Here is a 24,010-nt window from a genome sequence, read left to right on the forward strand (position 1 = left end):
CTATATACCATTTGAATATTTCAGTTTTTTCTAGAGAAAATTAAAATAAAATTCCTCATTCTTCTACTCAAAGTTACACAGAAAATATTTCTTCCGGTATTTGAGTACACTTTCTAGTACATATACGATCTATGCAAAACCAACGGTTCTTTAAATTTTATGACAGTCTTACCAACTTAGCAAAATACATAAATAGGAAATATAATTTTTCCGGAAATTTAATTACAAATATCGGTTTCTTTCATATGGCAGTGTTTCTATTAGGTGTGACTTCGATAAATATATATGCCTACTCCTCGAACATTGTTTTTTAATACAAAAAAAATATTGCCATCATTTAGGGTGATGTCGAAACATTATCTTTTCCCTTATACAGTTTAACACACATGATATATGTAAAGCTAAGTCTCCTGATGCAGGGTAAAATCTGCAAAATATTTGGCGGTGTGAGCCAGAAAAAACTCTTAAAGCATTTAGTGGCACATTATAAAAGAAACTTTGCTATATTTGGAGTGATTTTAAAATAACAAATATTCAGCTATTCCCATACAATCATTATTCTTATCAACTTTCAATTGTTTACATACTTTCCTTAGTCACTGTGAGTGTTCGTATACAACGCGCAAAAGAATAATAAATATTGGTGCAAATGTTCAATCAATTATAAGCAAACAAAGTGGCAATTTGTAACACATTTCTTGACCTGCACTTCTCCGAAAATTATGAATCAATGGAATATTGTTTCGTTTTTGTTAAAGAGCGTTAAGGGAGGCACTTACTTCTGTAAAAGTTTAAGGCAACTAACTGCAACTGAGTGGGTCTGTAGTTGGACTTTTTAGACATTTAATTAAATATATATAATAAATATATATTTGTAATTCTTTTTCGTCAATGAAGGAGAGTGCGTTAAGTATTTTTAAATTTATTTGTAAAAGTGTTCGTCTGCTGCTTGAAATCTTGCTAAAGATTTATATGCGAAAGTTTGTATATTAGAATTCTTAATATACAGAACGAATTATACATATACCGCACTGTAGTAAAATCAAGTTTAGAGCAATCATCCAGGTTTCCTTTGATTGCTAAGTCAACCAAAAGTCAATAATTTTACTACCTATTCATCGCCAGGGCTTAGTTCTATTCGCTCCAGGTACTTATACTCACAGACACTATATTTAGCACTTGCTGAGCGTGTTGCAAATATTCCCAAGAACTACCACACACTACACTTTCACACTATAATACAACCGCTTTGATTTATAGCACTCATAACTCGCTGCCTCTCAAATATATGACTTACAACACCAAAGTTACCGAGTGCATACGCTGTAATCCGATTGCGAGAGTAGTACTTCGCTCAAGAAGATGAAAAAGCCGCAATTAAATGACTTCGTTAGTTGCAAATAGTCTAACGCAAAATGCGCTTTTGTTACATAATTACTGCACTTCAAAGCAATACATTACAATGCTGAGCCTTCTTAGACCGCCGAGGCGTATGAGTAACATTTTCTCTATACGCAATTGAATGAATGCGCTCAAGATGATTTTCTAGGATAATACACACAAGTATTGTAGGTTTTAGTAAAATATATATATATTCTTATGTATATTAAAGCCACAATACCAACACACTACCACGTGTATATGTGTATATGTATTTGTGTGTATATGTGGGAGTACGAATGCTGGCTTTAATATTATGCCAACAACACGTTCATTCCACATAAATTCCCGCTGCTACACAGCCATTGCGCCCCCGACGGTCTGACCACGTGCGCTAGACAATAGCTCAGATTACTGGCAAACAATTGCCGCATTATTACCGTTAAAGCGTAAAATGTTGCAGGAAAAGTATGGCATGGGACGCCAGCCGGTAGTTAAAGCGTGTTTAAGGAGTGTGTGAGAGCTAAAGTAGACCGCACACATGCATATATGTATGTGGCTGTGGAAGTAGCTGCCCAAAAGCATTTCATAACAAACAGTTACTTAAACAAATGTGGAAATGCGCGGCGCACAAACATATGCATGTGTTTGTGGCAGAGCGCAGCAACAGCGGGCAACAATTATGAGCCATTTTAATGGCAAAAAAACAAGAGCGAAACACATACGCTTGCCTCTTAGAATAACAAGTTGCGCCATGCAAAGTCTACAGCGACCGTTCGTCTGCCACTCGGCACGCTTCGTCTCTTAAATGGCGGCAACAAACGAAAGGGATTTACTATGCACATAGGAGTTGTTTTTATTTTTTTTATGTTATTTGCAGCTCTTTTTTTTACTTTCACTCCTTTGTGCGGGCCCTTTCGGCAATCGCAATTTTTCTGCATTTATACAGGCATTTGGGGAGTCCGACGCTCGCTCCAATGAGGCACCCATGACTTCTTGTTCTAATCACAGGCACATTAAGAGTTCCGAAATATGCCAAGCGTCGGATTTGGAGCACACGCACTCACGCACATGTAAAATGGGTAATATTATAGGAGCGTACGCGCAGTTCGTATAGCCTGTATGTGTGCATATTAATGTACGTTGTTGGAATCGAAAATCGCTCTGGGCGCTTAATGCCGTGAGTAGCGTTGACTCGGCTGGCAATATTTTATGGTCATTTTCCTGCGCCTCATGCCGCCCTTGCTGCCGCAACAAGAACACCCAAGCTTAAACAAAGCGAGTGCCGCTCGTAGGAAGCTCTCCGTGTACGTGCGCTGCCGTTAACTGTTGTGCCGTGGTGCTGTTGTTGTTTGTGGCGCAGGATATCGCATCTTAAATTTATTTTCCTATAATTTATGTGGCTTTGCTGCTTAACGTGGCCATAAAACAATATGCCGTTACCGCTTAAATATCAAATAAATGCGGATACTTTGACGTAAATATAAATTCGATCGAAGGCAAATGAGCCAGCAGCCAAGAGCACAGCAGCGAGCCGAAGCGTTAGCGAGCGGCGCAGGGGCGCTTAAGTGATTCCGAAAGACTTTTGCCGGTTAAAGGTGCACATTAAGCAAATCATAAGCGGCTCAATAAAAACAATTGCCGGCATATCGGCATATTAAACAGTCTTACCCACACACACATACACCCACACACAATGAAATAAAATTTTGAACATGCACGAAATAATAAAATTAAACGGCAATTCGTTGTGCCATTATTTACATGTGTGCCTCATTTAACCTTTAACCTTTTATATACACTTTCACCTCGAACTTTCACCTCGAAAGTGATCACAGTTGAGGTTGAGGTGCGGAATGTAGAAGCTATTATGAGTTAAATTCCTGTATTGAGTAGGTGTAATATTGGAGTTTGGGGTTATGAATAGTTAAAACTCGAAGAAAAATATCTAAGTTCTTCAAAAAAAAAAATTATCGCAAACAGTTCTTTTCTAAGAAGCTCATTACGATCTGCGGTAGAGCAGAGATTAAAATCTATCTTTGCCATTGATAATTGGAGAGTATTGAAGTTTCTGCTTTAATGTGATTTATAGGCTAGACTAGGTTAGGATAATCTGTTAGGCCAATAGCCACGCACATACCAGTTTTGGTCGTTTGCGGTACCAGATGGAGTTCACGTACTAGGTCCGTAAGGAGTAGTCATTCTTTAGGATGCTTTCACTGGACGTGAATTTTAACACGCCTACGGCTTCACTAACAAAACCTCCTCCAGTGCATCAAGCCGTGGAGACCCCAAATGCTTACAGCTTAGTCTTTCCAATACGGAACAAGTGCACTAGAGATACTCCATTGTTTCCATTCTATAGAAAGGTATCCATTCCATTGGTCTTGATCTTTACGGATCAGAACATTTAGTCGATGTGTCGCCATCACCATTATCCAGTGACCAGTTAGAATTCTGCTTATGTACCTAGTTTCTTCTATCGAGTGCATATAGGCCGTTTTGTACTTGAATTTTCAAGTTTTGCATCCAGGTATCCATTCCATTGGGTTTTGATTTTCTTTACAGGTCAGAACATTTAGTCGATGTTTGCTCAATCACCATTACCCAGTGATCTGTATCCGAAAGTTCTGTTATTAAGATGGCAATATCGATCACATATGCCACTTCCATAGGGGCTTTTTCGTTCAAGCTCCTTAGCAGTTTATTCACCACTAATGTCCATAGTAGCGGTAATAGCACTCCAACTTGCAGGTAACCTCTACCGATTTCCTTGGCCATTTTAGTCTAGGGGTCAAAAGACTTCTGGACCAGCGTTGTATAGCAGGAACAACACCTACTATTCAGAATAAACTCTGTAGAGACTTTATTAAACGCTACAGTAGTGTTCAGGAATGATCCAAGAGAGTTGTTTATAGATGAGAATACAAAAAAATAATTAAACAAAAACAATTGTTTCATTGCGTTATGAGTTCTTGAAGTAGAGGGGGAAAAAGGTCGTGTCTTCTACTCCGAGATTCCTACCCTTATGGCCATCTGATACAAAAAAAAATTTAAATATTTTAGTAAATTAAATTAATCTCCCAATAAGTTCAATAGAATCCCGAAAATCACTTCAAATCCACTAAAAAAACACATCTAATTTATTCTAATTTATAAAGCACAGTTATTACTTTATAAATTTCTCAATGCCAACCAAATTCAGAGGACTAAGTCTCACATACCCGCCAACTATGCACATTGCTGCCAGATCTTCGGAAAAAATACTCACTTCATATCATAAGCACTGCAGCAATATGTTAAAATTAAAGAATTGTGAAATGGCTTGGCAAATTATTATCCCCAGCATATCTAGCCTGGGCGGGCACACAGGCAATTTTGAGGCAGTTATGTCCGTTCGATGCTCGGTTTTCAACCATTTGCGAAGTCATAAACTTGCTTGTCCTCGCCCGCAGGCATCGCCACACACATACACATACACGTACACGTTGTGGATGTGTGTGTGTGGCACAGTTAAGTGAGTAAATGTTGGCAACTATGGCTTTCACACCCACATTCAGGCAACTAATTTCAATTTTCATCACCATACAACCACATACTCACACACACACACATGCGCATATTGTAAGTATGTAATGATGTAAGGATTGGTATAAGTGAAACATATATGTACATACATATGCGCAGCCTGCGCTGGAGCATAAAAGCTATTAGCCAAACAAACTTGAGCGTTTAGTGTGTGGAAAAACTGCAAGAATGGTGAAATGAGAGAGCTTGCTGTATGAAGGGGAACAAAGCTGCTGCCAATGAATAGCGTAAAACGCGAGCTGCAAGAAAATTGAAATGTAACATTTCAAGCAAAATACCTTTGCCTTGTAAAAATATAAGCGGAATTTGAAATTGAAAATTTTTCAGAAAAGAAATCAAAAATAAATTTTTTCCTTTGCAGAGTTTTATCTTCGTGGATATAGATACTTTTTTATATGTCTACTTGTCTTATAATCTTTACTATTTTTTCCTTGAAATTTTTTTTAATCTATTTTTACTTTAGAAAATACCTTTTCTTTCTATACATGTATCTCAAAATTCTAGAGTTCGCTAAATTTTAGGCTTAACCACATATTGTATTTCTATACGCTCGTTGTTTTGAGTAAGCTGTAATAACTTAGCTCCGCATGTCAGTACAAATTTATTTTTATGGCTGATTCAAATCGAAATAAAATATATTCCACAAACTAAATAGTCACGAATTAATTACCTCCTCATTTTGAAGGTAATTTTAGAACCGCATGGATTGCTGGAAGCTCATCGAAATGAATGTGAAAGGAAGTATGCTTGGAATGAGATTAAAGTAAACTAATTTTAAGCAAATATAGAGCAAATATGCTTTAGTGGCATATGTCTGAATGTAAGTCGATGAGCGCACACACACATACACACAGGCAACAGCTTGAGTGGAAAATGTGCTCACGCGTATCACGCTGGGAAAAAGTGAAGTACTTGGCAACTACCTTCAACTTTTGCGCGATATGTGTGTGCACTTATGCACATTAATCTACATATGCATACTAACATACAGCTAACTCGTCGATGTGTATGTGTAATCTATTTAACTGTGCACTAAGTACGCGTTAATATGGCGCTGCATTTTGCACAGCGCGCACATTTCACAGCAAATTTGCAAGAGGTTTGGACCGCTTATGGGCGCCCTACGAATATACAACTCGTTTTCACATTTTGTAACGGGGTTTTTTATTCACTTTCACTTTTTTGAGGTTATGTGTGTGCAAATTGTTTTTACATTTTTTTCTCTCTCAACCATTCACAATTATTTTATTGCAGACGAGTCCATACTCTCCGAGGATCCCACACCGGCGGAAACGACACACCATTCAAGTGGCGGCCTGAGCGCCAGCGCTAGCGGTAGCGGCGTGGCGGCGGGTGCGGGCGCCAGCATCAATGTGCATGGACATGAGAAACAGCAGTCGCAGCTACTCATACTGGCCGCCGTGGTGGCGATAGGTGCCGTCATTGTAACGTCAATTATCGTCGCGGGTATTGTGGTCGTCTGCAGGCATCGACCGCGACCACCTGAACCGCAGGATGTGCGCAAAAGTATGCGGTAAGTGGACAAGTAGTTTGTAGTTAATTTTTTTTTTCAGTTTTTTATGGGATAAATGTAGACGATTAGAAACATATGCATTTAGTGATGAAATAGGTGTTCGTGGGAAGTTGAGTGGGGTCGCTTTTTGTAAGCGTTTAAAGCTTAAGTAGATAGTTTATCTATTTTGTGGATGAACTTGGTCAGATAAGATATTTTAATTTATATTTGTATAATCATATTCCGCTACTTCTCTGCTCGAATCGTAGTGCGTTTGGTGTGTCTTTGTAAGTAGCTCTCCCTCAAGTTTAGTTGTAGGCTACCGGCTTACTGTAGCGTTTCTTATATAGAAGTGACTGCTTTTAAGGTAGCAAGCAGTAGATTTACTGCTCCGGGTTGCAACTTCATTCAGGAAGCTAAGCTTTCACTCCGACAGCAGAGCTCGCAAACTGTGATCTCAATGTTAATCAAGGATTGTCTGTTTTTACTAGCAATATCATCATTCTTCTTCATCATCAGACTCGTTTGGATGCCTGGTCCTAGCGGAAGCGCTGGAAACTGCCAAGCCGAAGATCTCGCCTATAATCTAACTAGGCACTCATACCACATTTTGCGCTTTAACACTGATCTTATAGACCAGCATTGGTCGACGAATCGCTTCTCTGCGACTGCAAGATCCTTTTGGCCTGGGGAAGAACTTAGAACATCTTCTGAACTACTTTATCTTAGCAAAGCTCATCTTATCACAATTGTAGAGGTTCCTACTGGACTCTCCCCAGTAGTGGGAGTAAATATATATGAATGTATTAATACAGAAAGTTGTAGTACGACACGCGGCAAGGGGATGATGAAATTTGAACGAAAGATAAAAATCTTCACTTCTAAGAATTACACAAAGCTTGACCCTAAAAGCGCTGGTTTAGACCTGTGGGTCGAATGATTTTAATCAGACACAATACGTCTTACCTCGAAGCATACTTTTTAATATTTATAAAGTAAATGTTGTCCAGCTTGTGCCAGCATCACACTGAACACGCAAAACAGAAACGCTTTCATCATTTCACCATTTCATTTACTATATGTAAGTATGTCATTACTACTTGCAACATACTTAGCATACAAATCTTAAGCAGACACTAATTGCTAGATTTTCTGTTAACAGTAGTTTATATAGAAGTTGCACAAACTTAACTGGCATTTACCGCAGCTTACAGCAATGGCAAAGTGCAACTTCTGACGCCACTTTAGTCTTCTACACCGCGAAGACAAACTCACGCAGACGCTGGCGCTGGTTGTCTGTGTGCGCACCGCCAGCAAACTTCTCAACTCCAAGTAATTAGTAGCATTCGCTCAAGCGCGGAACTTTACATTAAAAGAATCCGGGCATTTCCGCCGCTTACCGACCCACCGACCCAAGCGGTTGAGCTCTGAACTCCACGCGGAAACGCAGATTTACGCAAATTCACGCAAAACTCGCGGCGAACTCACGCAACCGCCTCGCATTACGCTCCAAATGGCAACACCCAGCTAACACCACCTGCCTTCACACTCACCGAATGGTAGTGAGGAATAAATACTGCACTTGTTATTGTGACTGCAGAGTCTTTGTTGCAAGTTCTGTTACACTGTTTGTTTAGTGGCTTCGCTTTCGTCTGCGTGCAAACAGAAAAATGTGTAGCTCATGAAAAATGAACCACCTGCACCACATCCGCGCCGCAGAGACGACAAACAGGCATAGTTTATGTAGCGGTCAAACAGACTGAGCTCGCGGCACAAATGAGAAGTTGCAGCACGCTTGCCACACAGTTATTTGTCTATGTGTAAGTGTGTGTTTGTGCTGGGGAAACGCTAATTACAAGTTATGCGGCAGGCAAAGTCTTAAAAGCAGTTGCCAGTTGCATAAAAATTATGTGAAAATTATTTAGTCAGAAAATTTATGGTTGCACGCAAAGTGCGCGGTCCAAGGCGGGCCAAGGCCATTCAAATATCACTGATTCACTGCCTCGTTTTTATTACCACACCTTTCTAAGTTCTTGTTGCATGCAATTGTTTGTGTGTGCTTACGACAGTAGTGGTGGAATACAAAAGTGCACACTGCAAGTTACTTATACGCCATAGAGTACCTGCTTAGTGAGCGTGCTGATCAAATAAGCCTGAGCATTGTAGGTAATAGAAAGCTTATTTCTTTATTTATGTATGTAGAAGTAAACTTTAAATATCTTACAATAATGTAATAACAAGAGTATTGATACGAGGGCTACTATATATATTTCTGGCCTAATAATGAAAATAGCCATATTTATCGACGAAAATGTTTTTTTTTTTCGTTGGATTTGGTTCGTCTTGGAAGACCCACACGGTTGATTGCTGTTTTGTTTCGGGCTCATACGCATAGATCCATGATTCGTCACCTGTGACGATCTTATAAACGTCTTTTGAAGCACCGCGATCGTATTTTTTCAGCATTTCTTTACACCAATCCACACGAGCCTTTTTTTGAGCGATTGTCAAATTGTGCGGGATCCAACGAGAAGAAACCTTTTTTTATTGCCAGGTGTTTATGCAATATCGAATGTATGCTGGTGGGAGAAATGTATAGGCATGCCTCTATCTGAAGGTATGTTACATGACGGTCTTGCATTATCAGTTCACGTACGGCATCGTTGTTTTCTGGCACAACGGCTGTTTTTGGACGACCTTCACGGAATTCGTCTTTGAGCGAGCGTCGGCCACGATTGAATTCGTTGTACCAGTTTTTCACAGTGCTATAGGATGGTGCTTCATAGCCATACAAAGATTTTAGTTCATCGATGCACTCTTGTCGTGATAATCCACGTCGAAAGTTGTGAAAAATGATCGCACGAAAATGTTCACGAGTTAATTCCATTTTTTGGCCGACATATTCGACAAAGGGTTGTTAGAAAATGAAAATTATTATACATATGAATGCAGCGTATAGAAATTGGGCGTAGAATCGACAAGTTTTTATCTATTCTTGTCATTACTACGTACTATAAATGTACCACATAAAGTGTGCCTTGAGATTCATTAAGGAACCTCACATACCATTAACAATTATATGCAGTAAAGTCACCCGAATGTTATATGTTTTTCATATGAGGGCTAGCTTAACTTTCGTTTAATTTTATACATTTTAGGCACAAAAATACGCTGTCATCAGTAAAACGCTGATCAACGCGGTATAAAGTCACTTGGAAGTTAGAAAATATGTATATCAATTATATGGGATTTGGGAGAAGTATTGAAACAATTAAACCAATTTTCGACACACAGATATACTATTGTCAGTACAAGATTATCCCTGATCCCTGATTCCTGATTTTTCATAAAAAAAACTAAAGATACTGGTGTTCAAATATTCGGTACTTAGGCTAGATTTGGACATTTTTTGATCATAATGTAGCATATTTCAAAGGCACTAATCGTAAAAAATGTTAGCTCGTTATAACATTTGCTTCTTGGTTTCTTCCGCATTATATCGTTTTGAAGCTTGAGATCATAAGTATCTAAAAGAAAATAATAGCAAAACCAAAATCAATAAATATTTTTTAAACGTTTCTGTTCTGTTTCTGTTGTGGTAAAATGAACGATTATTATCTGTTTATCGCACCAAACTCAGTTTTAACTAAATTTTTACTTCAAAGAGAGTCTATCGAATGAAATAAGTCACGTCTGAACTGGAATAAGATATAAATCGCCGCGGTCTTTCAGTTGTGTAGAAAATCAAAAGCTTTGCAAAAGACCCCAAAATAATAGCAACTGAGAGAGTAAGGGCATAAGCGCTATCTCCCAACCAGTATAGAATGCAACATTTTACCGAAATTTCGGATACAACATTGTTTTCACATGCATATTTTCATACATGTGGTATAGTCCCTTATGCGCATATAAAAACATAACAGCTGTTTCTATAAGCTCGGTACTAAAATTAATAAAAATCTAAGGAATACAGAAGAAGAGAAATTATCTAATGAAGATCCAATAGATCACGGTGCCTTTACTTTTTCTGAAAGTTATAATTTATTTTTGAACGTTCCGCAACATCCCACATCGCATCACCACACGTCACATCTCATCACGTCACGTCACAACACCTCAGTGAAAATATATTTCTTCGGGTTGATACCCACGCGAAAAGTAAAGCTTAAGCACACTTGAACAGTGGAGATAGTTAGTCCTTTGTGATATGCAAAAACCCCTAAAAGTCAATCACTAGATGCTCATATCTCAATGAAACGTTTTGAGCTTGCCACAAATTTGTCAAAAAAGTTAATATCAGTTGCAAGCACTTCGCTAGCTTACTCTGAAGTATGTCTAACGATTTACTCAATGTTCAGAATATCAAAAATAAAATAGAATTCATAGATTATTCCATGTCGTCTTCTTCTATACAACTTTGGTAGCAGTCAACCGACAAAATATTTCATACTATTTGCATTTTTTTTCATTAGAAGGAGAATAAAAGTAATATGGACATTTCACTAATAAACACATAATAAATGATTATACGATTCCCTAAAAAAAGCAATACTTCACTATATATTTTATAAAAATCAAAAGTTAGCAGCTATAACTATTAAAGAGCACATTGCCCAGAGCTGGACTAACATACACACCTACATACATATGTAAAGTAACGAACTCATAGCACATAACCTCAACAAAACTTCTTTTGCCCCCTCCACCGCGCTTCAACGTAGCGTGAGCAAAGCATTAAATGGGTAATTGCTTTTTGATGCAAACATTCAAGAGTTCTTTTTTCCCCTACTCAACTTCCTGCTTTCTTTCTGCTTTTTTGCCGCTGCATCAATTAACCGGTTTACTCGGGTATTTCAGCTGCTGAATGGCTTTGTGTGAATTTCAATTAACTTAATCAATCTACATCAATATAAAATTGCTTATCGCTGCGCCACAACTTTGTATATCGAGCACACACACACACCATCGACACAGCGCAGCATACTTCTAGGCGCACAAACAAACTCCGGCGCTGTTTGTGCGTGTGCGGCAGCAAAGTGATGAAAAAAATTACTGTCAAGTCTGCCATTTATGCGCTCACACCCCTTTCACGCCCCGCTCGTCACGCAAATGCAACGAAACAAAAAAGTAACGGAACAAACGAGTACAAGGGGCAACTTTGTAATGCGAGACGTCTGAGCTACCTTTTGATTAGAACTAACGCCGCAGAGCTTTATGCACACATACATACATATAGTGGGTGCTGTGCTGTGTCTGGCACATTGCTGGCGCATAGCCACTGGATTATCTAATGCTCGGTAATTAATTTAATTGGACTCATCAAAAGCATGGAAAAACGCATCAATTTAGATAGAAATCTCACTTGGGCGGTCAGCAGTCAGGTGCGCCGGGAGTCACAGCATCGCTCGAGCGTTGCAAGGGCCGTACGCACATACATTATCTCTGCGACAGCATGCGGCAGGTGTGTTGGTGCCTGCGCCAGTGACGCAGCTCTCTTTAAGGGGCGAGCGTAGCGCAAAGGATTCCAGTGACTCTTTGTTTATCGTGTTATGTAGTGCCGTCTGTCCACTGCCAGCAGCATGGCAGGTACAACAACACCTTGTTTTAGCTAAAATTAACTTTAAATTAAGCTAATCACAGCATACGAAGCAGAAGCTCCAGAAGAAAGGCGGCTGATGATGCTGATGAAGGGTGAATGTATGAGAGATAAAATGCACAATGGCAGCGGCTGGCTTGCGAGAGGAGCGCCGTAATTTCAAAGCAATGCGGACAATACAGCCTTCTAATGAGCTAGAGACAAAGGCGAGCCTTAACAAGTTGTAAAGAAACGCAGTGGATTTGTATGTGTGTATGTGTGTGTGTGTTGGTGAGAGTAGGTCAACAGGCGCTGGCTGAAAGCAGACACTCTGCAGTTGACAGTTTTGCGAGTCTCTTCGCCTCTCTGCACTTTTTTTGGCTAAAGAAATTTTAGCTCATTATGCATACAGTTAGAAATAATTTGTTTCAGTAAAACTGAGTTAAATTTAGAAGGTGCTGCTTTACTGCGCGGTAATTTCAGTAATTCGTCTGTAAAAATAGATCAATAATTTGAAAACAATTTACTTGTTACAACAGAAAACTTTCTGTGCAAATTATTTTTTAATTTTTCAAGCTGAAATAGATGTTTATAAATAGAAAGCAAAAAAAGGAAAATTGACGTTCTCAATTCATCAATCAAATGCGCAATTATAATATAAATTAATAATTATGCTTTCAGCTGATTAGTGATGAATAATGAAATTGTGTAGACGTTGAGACATACGTATTGCTAATTATAAAGCCGAAGGCTTAATTTAAGTTATATTTTTATGTTTGGTAAATCTTTTTGTTCTCATTGTTATGAAAGTATTTAAAGTAAAAAGTCCTCGCCACTACAGCAGTGATTCCGGCACTGTCCGTGGATCGAAATTTAGAAAATTCTCTTCCAGAAGTTCCATGTCCTGACCTAAAATCGAAAGATTCAAAATTGGCAAAATAGCAACGTTATTTTTAAAAGTTTGAATTTTGTTTTAAATCTTGGATGCATATCTTGTCACCAGAGCTTCCTAGAAGCTTGTCCAAAGCGCGACACACATACTGAGAGCAGACCTTTGAAGATTACACTACTAGAATGTGAGGAATACGCTTTTGAAGTGTTTCAGTAACGTTTTTACGGGTATTATTCTGAACATAATGAAGTCAATTGATTCTGACTCTGCTATACAGCGTTGAGTGAGAAGCAATGGCTCCATGATAGAGACATATACAGACGAAATTGCCATCTCGACGACTGGAAGATGCCTTCACACCTGTTTGCGTTGTATGTTTTCATTAGGAAGTGAAAAATCCCTCCATGGAGGCTCTCTTCTATAAAAATATTGCAAATAGGCAGATGCTCGGCACAATGAAAGGGCTTTCTCTCTCATGCACTGGTGCTACACAGCGATTGTAACACCAATTCTTCTCTGTGGTGTAGAATTTTGGTGAACAAACTTAAAGAAACTTACCTATCGGAAGCCACAGGCTCACTCCGTTGTGCAAAATGAGTGTCCTAAAAACCCCTTCAACAATAGTTCATGAACTAAACTTAAATTGCCACCTCTACTTGTAGATCATTTCGCTGAAACGAGACAAATTCGGCTGACGACTATTTGACCTCGTGCCGCATATCGGTTAGAAGTGTGCTGGAAGCAAGCGAATTCACTTCTAATGGCTATCAGGTCACAAAAACGTTGAAGACAATGATATAGTGGGAAAAAATAGTAGGACTTTTAATGTAGATTTCGCGAAAAACCCATTTTTCGGTATATTTTTTGTTATGTGGACAATGTCACTTCAAAATAATCATTGGTGTTTATTGTCTTTCTGAAATACATAAAATGCATTCGGATATTTTTACGAAAGATGAATTTATTCAGAAAAAAAATTCCATTAAATTTTGTGAGCGGTATCAAATTGTTCGTGTCGAAACGTTCAGAATATTTGGAAGGCTTTCGCTGATAATTGTCACGAGCAAGTGTTTCTGATTGGCACAAATTGTTCAAGGAGGGTCGAGAACGCGTTGATGACGAACCACGTCCAGGACGGCCACCAACATCAATTGATGATCAACACCTTAATAAATTAAAGGAATTGGTGCTTGGGAATCTGCGGTTAACAGTCAGAGGTCTCACTGGAATATCGCAAGATTCAGTGAAAATCATTTTGAAAGATGATTTGGGCCTAAGAAAAGTGAAGGCGTGATTTGTTGGTTCCAAAATCACTCAATTTTTTCGAAAAACATCGTCACATTAAAACATGTCAAGCAATGCTTTCCCGCTACCAGGATTTCATGAAGCGTATTGTTACTGGCGATGAATCTTGGATCTATGATGCACCCCGAATTCCTTTCTTTTGTAAGGTTATACGTCAGTTCCGAGAAGCAATTCATTTTTCGTCAAATCTAGAAAAATGTGCAATTTTTTTTTTTCAAAATTTCCCACTATTTAAATACTTATAATATTCAGCCTCTTACAGCCCTTCAAAGATTGGGTGGTATGCACTTAAGAATTGTAAATTTTTATTTTACATTCTGAGTCTTCGACGTTATACACAACTTATTTATGAATCTCGCTTAGAAATTATGTAAAAATTACAGAAATTTCTCTAAGTCCGAAGAAATTAATATACTTTTTAAGACCACTACAAGCGTCTGGAGTTAAATTAGAATAAATGAACCCTGGGAGGTCTCTTTATGCTTCCTAGAATAACTAATACGAATATAGCTTGAAACAATTCACATTCAAAAATTCATCGGAGATAAAGGTTTCAAGACAAATCTCAGCCGGTGGTAGCAAGTTTAATGTATTTAAGCTAACTTTATCTCTCTATTAAGCAAAACCTTAGATATTAACTTAAAAACGAACTCGCTAAAACCTGACTATAACTTAAGTCTAAAATTGCTAATATACCCGCATGCCGATTAAACGACAAAATAGATCAAAAATTTGCGCACATCCCAGCCACAAATCAACCAAGCAAAATGCTATTTCCGCTTACAAACACGCCAAAACTGCCTCGATCTAAATGCATATTAAGCTGTTAAAGGATAGAAGCACGGGCACGTGCGCCGAATCGACGCCATTCCACTCGGCTCGTGCGCATTTAGGCCTCAATAGATGTGCCAGCTTTTTAATTGGCGCTGATTATCTTCAACCACAAAGGTACACAAACATACAAGCAAACACATATACACCGCTGCAATCACAATAACACGAAAGCTGCGCGCATCTAAAGGACTGAAAAGGTGGCTTTCTTCGTCGTGACGTAAAACGTTATCAATTCTCTTTAATGATGAAAGTTTTCGCATTGTATGCCGCCGCCGCCTTCGCGAATCAGCCGTTTCCGCTGACGTAATTTCAACAACGAGGAAGGAAACCATTGACTTCAGTTGGCTGAAATGTGGCAGCAAATGGCATATGAAGTTTCTGTGGCAACAAAAATTCTTATGTTCTGAACAGGATATTTTAAGATTTTCATGGAGTTTGCAAGGAAACACTTATATGTGGCTGAGCCTTAAAAAAATTTTCTTATAAGAACTCTTTTGTATTTGTGAAGGGTATCAGAGCTTCGTTGAAACTTTCAGATTTTCAGATTTTTGGCGTTCAATGCGAGCTGAATGAAAAGTAATGATTTTCTATACATTTTGTATTATTTATTGCTATACTCACACATACACACACATGTGCAACATTTCATTTATTTTTAGTGTCTTTCCTTTTAGTTGTTATTTTTTTATATTTTGTTTCATTTTTACCAAAGGTCTGTTTTCGTTTGGCCAAATCCTGCGGCTTAACCGAAGCATAAATATTTCGTCCCTCGTTTAGTGTTCAATCGGCAGAAGCAATGACTCGTAATTTCGGTAGTGTGCCATTTGGGACCCACGTAGCGTGCAACTACTCAGCAGCTGTGTGTATGTCATTGTGTTGTTGTTGTTATTTAGTGGCTAACGCTTCAAAAACTTTCAATCTGGAAAATCCGTAAATCATTTCGATTTTGATTGCTTTTGTTTTTGTTTTTGTAGCGCTTTTGTTGTTATTTTGGTTGCGCTTTTGTTGTTGTTGTTTTTGTATATTGCTTGCTCTTTTTGTTTTCTTACTTAGGTTCCTGTCTAAATGTACCGTAACTTATCACCGCACTCACACGCACACAGTGACAGTGCTTTATTAACGGTATACTATACGAGTGCGGCGAGCGCCCGTTTTTCCTAATTGGATACACTTATCGTTGATGCTCAATCTCAATTTCGAATTAATTGAGCTGAACAGATGAAATTTGTTGGCGTTTTCGTTTCGACACCGCCGACAAGCCAAACGCACGACCCATACACTGACAAATTGTACAAATCAATGCGCACCGACAACAACAATTTATCTTGCACTGGGAATGAGCATGAGCACATACCTAAATAAAGGTTATATGATCATTTATAGAGATATTTAACACATACACGCTCAGGGCTAGCAAACACACACTCACACACACTCATAAAGTCCACACACACACACATAAACACTGTATATATTCGCTCCTTGCCTTAAAAATCTCAACCCGCACGCTGACACCTCTCTCTTACGCTCTCTCTTTGTTTAACTCTCCGTCAGCCTTTACACACAACAGCGCGCCAGCAACCGTCGTCAGTCCTACACCTCGAAAATAAAGCGCTGATTAAAGCAGAAATCACTTCACCTTGCCTCGGCGCACGTACGCAGTTAATACGCCTCGGCGTATGTGTGTGTGTGTTCGTGTAATTGTGTGTTTGTATGTGTGTATTAGTTACCCGCCGCTGCCGACTCCGTTACGAAAAGCAAAACCAAATCCAAATCAAAGACCAGGCACGACGTTTGCGAAATCAGTGGTGAGGTCACATCGATAGAAAATTTATTGCCGTCGATTGATATGCCAATGAAAATGTTCAGGTTGAAGTTGTGGCCATTATAGTCATTCTCGCCCGGAATGTCTGCATGTCGGACCATGCCGCAGCCTTTGCTGACCAAGCGTATTCGGCCAGTGAAAGTTGGGCGAGCAAGCAATCACACACACACACCGTCACTTATCACACACACGGACATATGTATGTATGTACACAAACACACTCAAAGTGCTAGTATTTGTTGCTAGAAGGGCGGGAAGTGTGCTGGTGGCAATTGGCATGGAGCTGGCAAAAGGCAATTGGCTGCTGGAATTTGCGCAAACCTAATGAACTTCAATGAACCTTAATTTGTACGACCTGCATACATGTGTGTGTGTGTGTGGCACAAAGGCAACGGCGTCTCTACGCTGCCGCAACGCAATGAAATTAAACGAGAAATTATATCGCAATAATTTCATTTCGATGGCAATTTTTATTGGCCCGGCTGTAGTGAGCCTTGGCATGCTGCATATGTAGTGGTATTTGCCGGCTGAGTGTGTATATGTATGTGTGTGTGTGAAAGGCGCATAGTCAATGCACAATAATAATGTTAAAATGCGTTAGTGAGCCTTAGTAGGCACACAGACACAACATACACACACACAAACAGCCACCTACACTCTGTCCCGTTATATAATGGCAGGGAAAAGGCTCGGTATGTTTTCGCAGGCATAAAATTGGTAGCAATTTGCCGACTGAATTTCATATTAATTACAGCAATGAGCTGCACTTACACACACGCATACACTTATACAAATATAAATGCAATTATATTCCAACACACACCCATACATACATACAAGCTTATTTATTCCTCTATGTAAGTCAAAGCATAGCGCTTATTATATTTGCATGCGCTTGCGTATGTTTAACGGTACACGCACTCGCTCATATAAACACATACATACAAATATATTTGCATACACTCACACACACACACACGTGCACTTTGCATTTCAATATTCGAGTTTATTGATACAAACGAAATTTTAATCGGTTTTGCTTGTAAATATCAGTCGAGTGTGCAACTCTGCTTGCGAAATTTAATATCGTTGTGCACAAATATCAATAATAATACGAATGCAAATAGCAGGAGTACACATGCTGTGCTTGTTGTTCTTGTTGTTAGGCAACTGCTGCAAACAAACTCAACTATTTAGGTGCAGGTTAATGAGTGTGCTTTTTGTAGTTGGCAAACGGATTCTGCTATTAAGATTTTGCCAATCAATTCACATTAATAATCATTTTAGCCCCGTGAAAGTAAAACTAAATAAGCATAAACTGCACGAAATCAGTTATATTGCATTTGATAGCTTAAGCTTTTAGGCAAACATTTATAAAGGTTATAATTTTAGTTTATGAGTACTTTATTTTATGTATTTTTGAGCAAATACTGAAGTCTAGTAAATGATAACTATATAGAAACAAAAAAAAAGTTTGTTTACATGTCAAACTCATAAACACATGTCTCACCGGCAGTTATAATGCTCGCTATGAATGTGGGGATCGGTCGTTCAGAACAAAACATCTATTCAACGATATCTCGACCGTCTTTGAAGGCTTTGTAGTACTCGTAGGCTAGTGTTGTTAATAAAACTGAATCACCGTAACGATTCTGCACAAAAATATGGAGAGAAGTACAAAATTTGAGACAAATTCTTTGTTCATTGTAAAAATCGCAACGCACTACTGATTTGTACCGACATAAGACGCTTCTGTAATAAGATCATAATAATTACGGACACTCCCACCATCTTAACAAAATACAGTTTTTTGAAATGTCATTTACCCGGGGAAATAAATTACAATTTCCATGAGCTTTTTTGTCACAATGAATATTAGATGAGTGGAGATTGATTTTAAAAATTTTTGAGTGTATAGTAAAACACCTTAAGGGTACTATATCTGTAAAGTTTCCTTATCAAAAAGTGAAAAAAAATCAGTTGGAATTGAAAAGTTTGTTATATGGCAAGTAGGCGTGGTTGTCATCGAATCACGCAGTGTACGAGGTTTGACAATTAAGTAATGAGACTGATTTTATTGCCGCGCTTGTGGTAAACTTGTGACCTTGAAATTCCCTTTCTCTTTTTTCGGCATCTCTCCCCTCTCCATTAATATATATACCAGCGCTCTAGCTTGTCTAGTTCGCCTGCTGCGTGAAGTTGAGTAGACGAATGTTTGTTGTTGCCTTTTTTGATAGCCGTGGAATCGTCCACAAAGAATTCGTTCCACCGGGGAAAACTGTGAATCAAATCTACTATTGCCAAGTACTCGAAAGATTGCGAAAACGAGTGAACAGGGTCCGCCCAGACATCGCTCGTAACTGGATCCTTCATCACGACAACGCGCGGTACCACACCGCCCTCAGCGTGTCCCAGTATTTGGCCTCTAAAAGGATCGCCGTGTTACCTTATTCGCCCGATATGTCACCCTGTGACTTTTTTGGTTTCCTAAAACAAAATCGGTGGTCAAAGGAACCCATTTTGAGTCGATTACGGACATTCATGCGGCCGTGACGAGGGTACTCGCGGACATCCCAGTCGAAGCGTTCCAGAAATGTTACGAAGCATGGAAAATGCGCTGGAATCGCTGTATAATTGACCAAGGGGAATACTTTGAAGGGGATGGCAGAGTTGTAGAATAATTTTCAAATATACGGTTTTTATGAAATCAGTCTCATTACTCAATTGTTATACCTCGTATAATAAAAATATTTGGATCACCCCACAGACCAAATATGGTTGTAATCGGTAAAGTATACAGATACAGAGATGTACGAATTCTTCGATACTGTATATGTTTCATTCGGCGGTACCTTCCTTACCAACTTAATTGTGAAATAAAATGTTCATACTCTCAGTGGTGTTCAACGTAACCGTTATATACATAGGTGCTGGGCGTAGTACCAAAAAGCTTCACTTAGGAGACGGGACAACGTCCATTCTTTGTTGTAATATCTGGCGAGATTATAAATATTGTAAACGTCGATTGCACCAAAGCTATAATACCGTTCACAAGTGCCTTTTTTTATTAAATTTAATACTAGTACATGCATATGAGATCTCTATCTTGATTTTGGTTGTATGGAAGTTATATTTCATAGTGGTCAGACATTTTTGTTTATATACCCTTTTGGGGTATAAGAAATATTTTTTGTTAATATTTATAATTATGTCATAATGGTTTAAATATTTTATAAATACTCTTAGAGCTTGATGCTCAGATGACACTCATTGATAATTGAATCCAACCGCAAAATTCGCCACGATTTCATTATGCAAAAAGACGCCGAACCGATCGTAAAAAAACATTTTCGACACAAGCTGCTTAAATCACGTCACTCCACTGTATTTCGAATTATTTTTTGTGTTGAAAAGTGCTAATGAGAAAGTTGTCTGAAACCTTCGCATCAAATCGAGAGCTTTTATGGTTATTCTCGTTTCAAGACAATTCTTTCACAGTCTCCACATTTTATATTATCTTTTGTCAGCTCTCCAAAAGAATATAAATTAATAAGCATGTTTATTAAAATAACAAATATTGATATAAAAAACCCGAAATAATTACATAAGCAATATTCGAAAAAAATGTTTGGTGATTCCACATAGCTCTGGTAAAACAGTTTACTGTTTGAGATATGTATGTTTGCATTAAATTAAAAACTATAATATTTATACTATTATACAAATATAGTTTTCAGTTAATTCAATATACCGTTACAATGGTGCAAATCGGTGTTAATCACATCGAATCTAAATTTAGAGGTCATTCAAAATTAAGCTATTTGCTACCAACATAACCTCAAAAAACGTAAAACAGCGCCCTACTAACCCACTGAACGCCATATTTTCAACAAAAAAAAAAGTTTTTTCAAACCGCAAAAGCGCTTAACCTCTTAACAGTGATCATAAGTTTGCCAAAAAGGTTACAGTAATGGCAAAAATATACTTTACCCCCCAAAAAAATAATAAAACGACACATTCAATTCAATAATCCATTGAACCATTGAACCGCCCAACGAAGTCGTTTTAAGGAAATAGAAAACTGCAATAAAACTAATGGCTATAAAAGCAAAAACAATTTTTTACAGCAGCATGAATGTATGTGTGCGTGGCGAATGTCCGACTCACCTGTGTGCATGTGACTGGCTTCTTTACTTCAGTTCATGCTTTTTTACTTGCTCAATCGGCTGTCTTTGCTGTGTTACAGTTCAGCGCGCGCTAAGCCGCTGCCCGGCCGGGTCCCAAAATGGCTCTAAACTGCCATCAACAACAATGAGCACTTAAAGTTGTCAACCTACACAGCGAAGGTGGACAACATACGCCCAACGACAGCAACAAAAAGATGAGTAAAATAAAATAAAAACGCAATCGCAACAACAATGGCTTGACTTTTATTGTCGCATTGCCGTTAGCGTGGTACACGCTTGTGTGGGCGTGTATGTGCATATGCTTGTGTGAGTGCTGCACTACAAACTACACCAAAATTATGACTGTTGATAAACAAATAAAAAGTTTCTAATAGCATAATTCCATTCAAGAACTTTTGCCCTTAACTTGGTGGGCGAGAGCAGCAAACACACACACTCAAATACATCTACTTTGGCAATAATAGCGCCGTTATGAGTGCATGCACTCACTCCTCCCTTCTGTATGCTTTAACGAAAGCAAGTCCATGTGAATCGCTTAAGTTTGCTCACACACACACACACACTCAAATGTGTCATAGCGGCCCGGTGTGTCAGCGAAGCGCACGAAAAGCTCGAGAAGGCCACCAAATTCGAATACAAATAAGCGGCAAAACTTAGAAGTCCTTTCAATTCAGTCAAACAAATGTGTATTTGCATTTTATATTAGCAGCCACTCGAGTATGTGCAAATTTGTGACCCGCTTAGGTTCCAGAAAAATACACACGCACATAAATTGCGCTTGTAAGCTACTTATGTGCATACATTAACAGTTAGTCTATGCAATTCTCCCACATTTGCGCAAATTTAGTTGCCTTGCTGCCGAAACTTAATCGTCGAAATATGATTTTATGCAAATTGCTTTGAAATTTTTCGTTGCTCCAATTGAATTTGTCTAAAATTTCGCACATCAACTTTACACAGGCATCCAACCATAAACACACACACTTACTCTTACATGTACACACATGCGTATAATATTGCTTGCACACAAATTCCGCTTGCCAAATATGCCGTTATTGCCGACTAGTTCGCTTTCCATCTAACTCTTCTCATTTGGCAGCGCCTGCTTGCTCAGCCCGCTCGGTCCAGCGCCGCAGCCGGCACTCCGTTCAATTACATTAATTGAGTCAATTTCTTGATTAAATTGATGTTCACTTCCATTTTTATTGGACTGCCTAGGGTGCGCGCGGTGCTCGCATTGATTGTGTTCCGCTATGATAACACAGTTGAGCGAGTGGTTAAGCACACATACATACATACCTATGCATTGTGGTATGTGGATTGTGTAATGCTGTTTGTATCTGCTGGGCACCGAGCACTTGCTTATGTACAAATCATGTGTGCCAACAATGGCGGCAACCCAGTTAACAGTTATTTGAGATTTGTGTTTAACGAAATTTTAAGTTCAATAGTGGGAGGCCCATAATTAGTTTAAAAACAAGCAGAGCGTTAGAAAGATAATTTTTTCCTTCTCCAATGTGTCGTTTATTGGAAACAAATGTTATAATTATAGAAAATATAATTACAAAATACTAGCTTTTGTTCAATACTTGGTCCTATCTCTCGCGTTGTCTATTAAAGCCAAACTTACAACTCAACTTTCCGTGGATTCCTCAGACGCTAAATGTTTTATTGATATTTTAGCTCTCATTAAGGCCGTTAGGCCTTCTTGACTATGGAGTGGCATATTTTAAAAAAATAGAACAATAGCTTTGTCCTCAATTAAGAATGTCACGTGATTCCTCCCTTTTCCTGATTCGTCATCTAAGTTTCCAATTTCTCTAATATGGCCAGAGTATCTTTTCACAAATATCCTACTCGTATTTAAATACCTTGTATTTTTTTACTAGTCCATTTGGAACCTTTAGGATGCTTCGTTCAAAGGTCTGTTTCTTCTATGCGCAAGGCACGTCTTAACAAATCTAAAAGATCGAGAAACACTTATCAAATCATACGCGTCAGTAATCTATCCAAACGGTCGTTCTATGCATACAATTTCGTATCCACTGGTGTTTTGGCTTTGCAACAAACTTCTCATAAAATCCATCCATCACTTTCAGATGGTCACAGACTTGTAGTAACCTTCAATTTGGCAAATGCCCCACCATAAATATGAACCAAAGACCAAACTTGGAAAAATGAATGTACTTATTGAAGGCTGTGGCAAATAACTTTGTGTAAGACAGTAAGTTTAAACGAGATCCAAATCGAAGTCGACTGGGGAGCTAAAATAGAATGTTTTAAGTATCGCCATATCCGCAGAAAAATTGAATTTATGGACTAATAGTACAACATATCTTCTTCTTCTTTATTGACGTCGCTATAGCCGAGTACAGCATATAATCAGCAGCATTTTTGATATTTCTGAGGTTATAGTTAATTCAATTTTATTTAACAGGACCATATTCAGATCTATGTCCTGCCAATGACAGTCAACTCATGAGGACTCTTCAAAAATATCTGAGTAATGGCTTTTTCGCTACAACAACATAATAACATTTTTTATTAATATTTGGAATTGAAAGGATTGCTAAAGAACGCATTAAAAGAAGTAATTTCCAGAATTCGTTGAAATGAGTTTTTTATTCGTTTCGTAGAATAAAGAGACATCCTCGCTTAAACAAATTCATAATTTTCAGACAGTGCGAAGGGAAGTATAGCTAGTTTTAAAAACTTGTATTACCAACTGGTAGCTCCGGCCGCTGCCAAATTCCTCAGATATGACAATAGTGTTCAAATGACAAATTTATAAAATTAAAACCTCAAAGTAACAGAGTTGAAAACTAATAATAGCTGAAATTAGACTATTGCCTTAAAGTTTTCTGAGTGTTCTGCACGTTGGAGTGATATTATGCAATATTTGTATTTTAGT

At 38.4% G+C, this 24,010-nt stretch overlaps 1 protein-coding gene across 5 annotated transcripts in view; it reads left to right on the plus strand.

Annotated features, from left to right (window-relative positions):
* Positions 1 to 24,010, plus strand: part of LOC105227625 (neural cell adhesion molecule 1) — a 291,474-nt gene that overhangs the window by 239,427 nt on the left and 28,037 nt on the right. For all 5 annotated transcript variants that reach the window (XM_049448693.1, XM_049448692.1, XM_049448694.1 and 2 more), the window contains exon 15: positions 6,223 to 6,502. In XM_049448693.1, coding sequence (XP_049304650.1) covers positions 6,223 to 6,502 — 280 coding nt within the window. The remainder of the gene's footprint in view (positions 1 to 6,222; positions 6,503 to 24,010) is intronic.

The sequence above is a fragment of the Bactrocera dorsalis genome, chromosome 2, assembly GCF_023373825.1.
Source record: "Bactrocera dorsalis isolate Fly_Bdor chromosome 2, ASM2337382v1, whole genome shotgun sequence".
Lineage (NCBI taxonomy): Eukaryota > Metazoa > Arthropoda > Insecta > Diptera > Tephritidae > Bactrocera > Bactrocera dorsalis.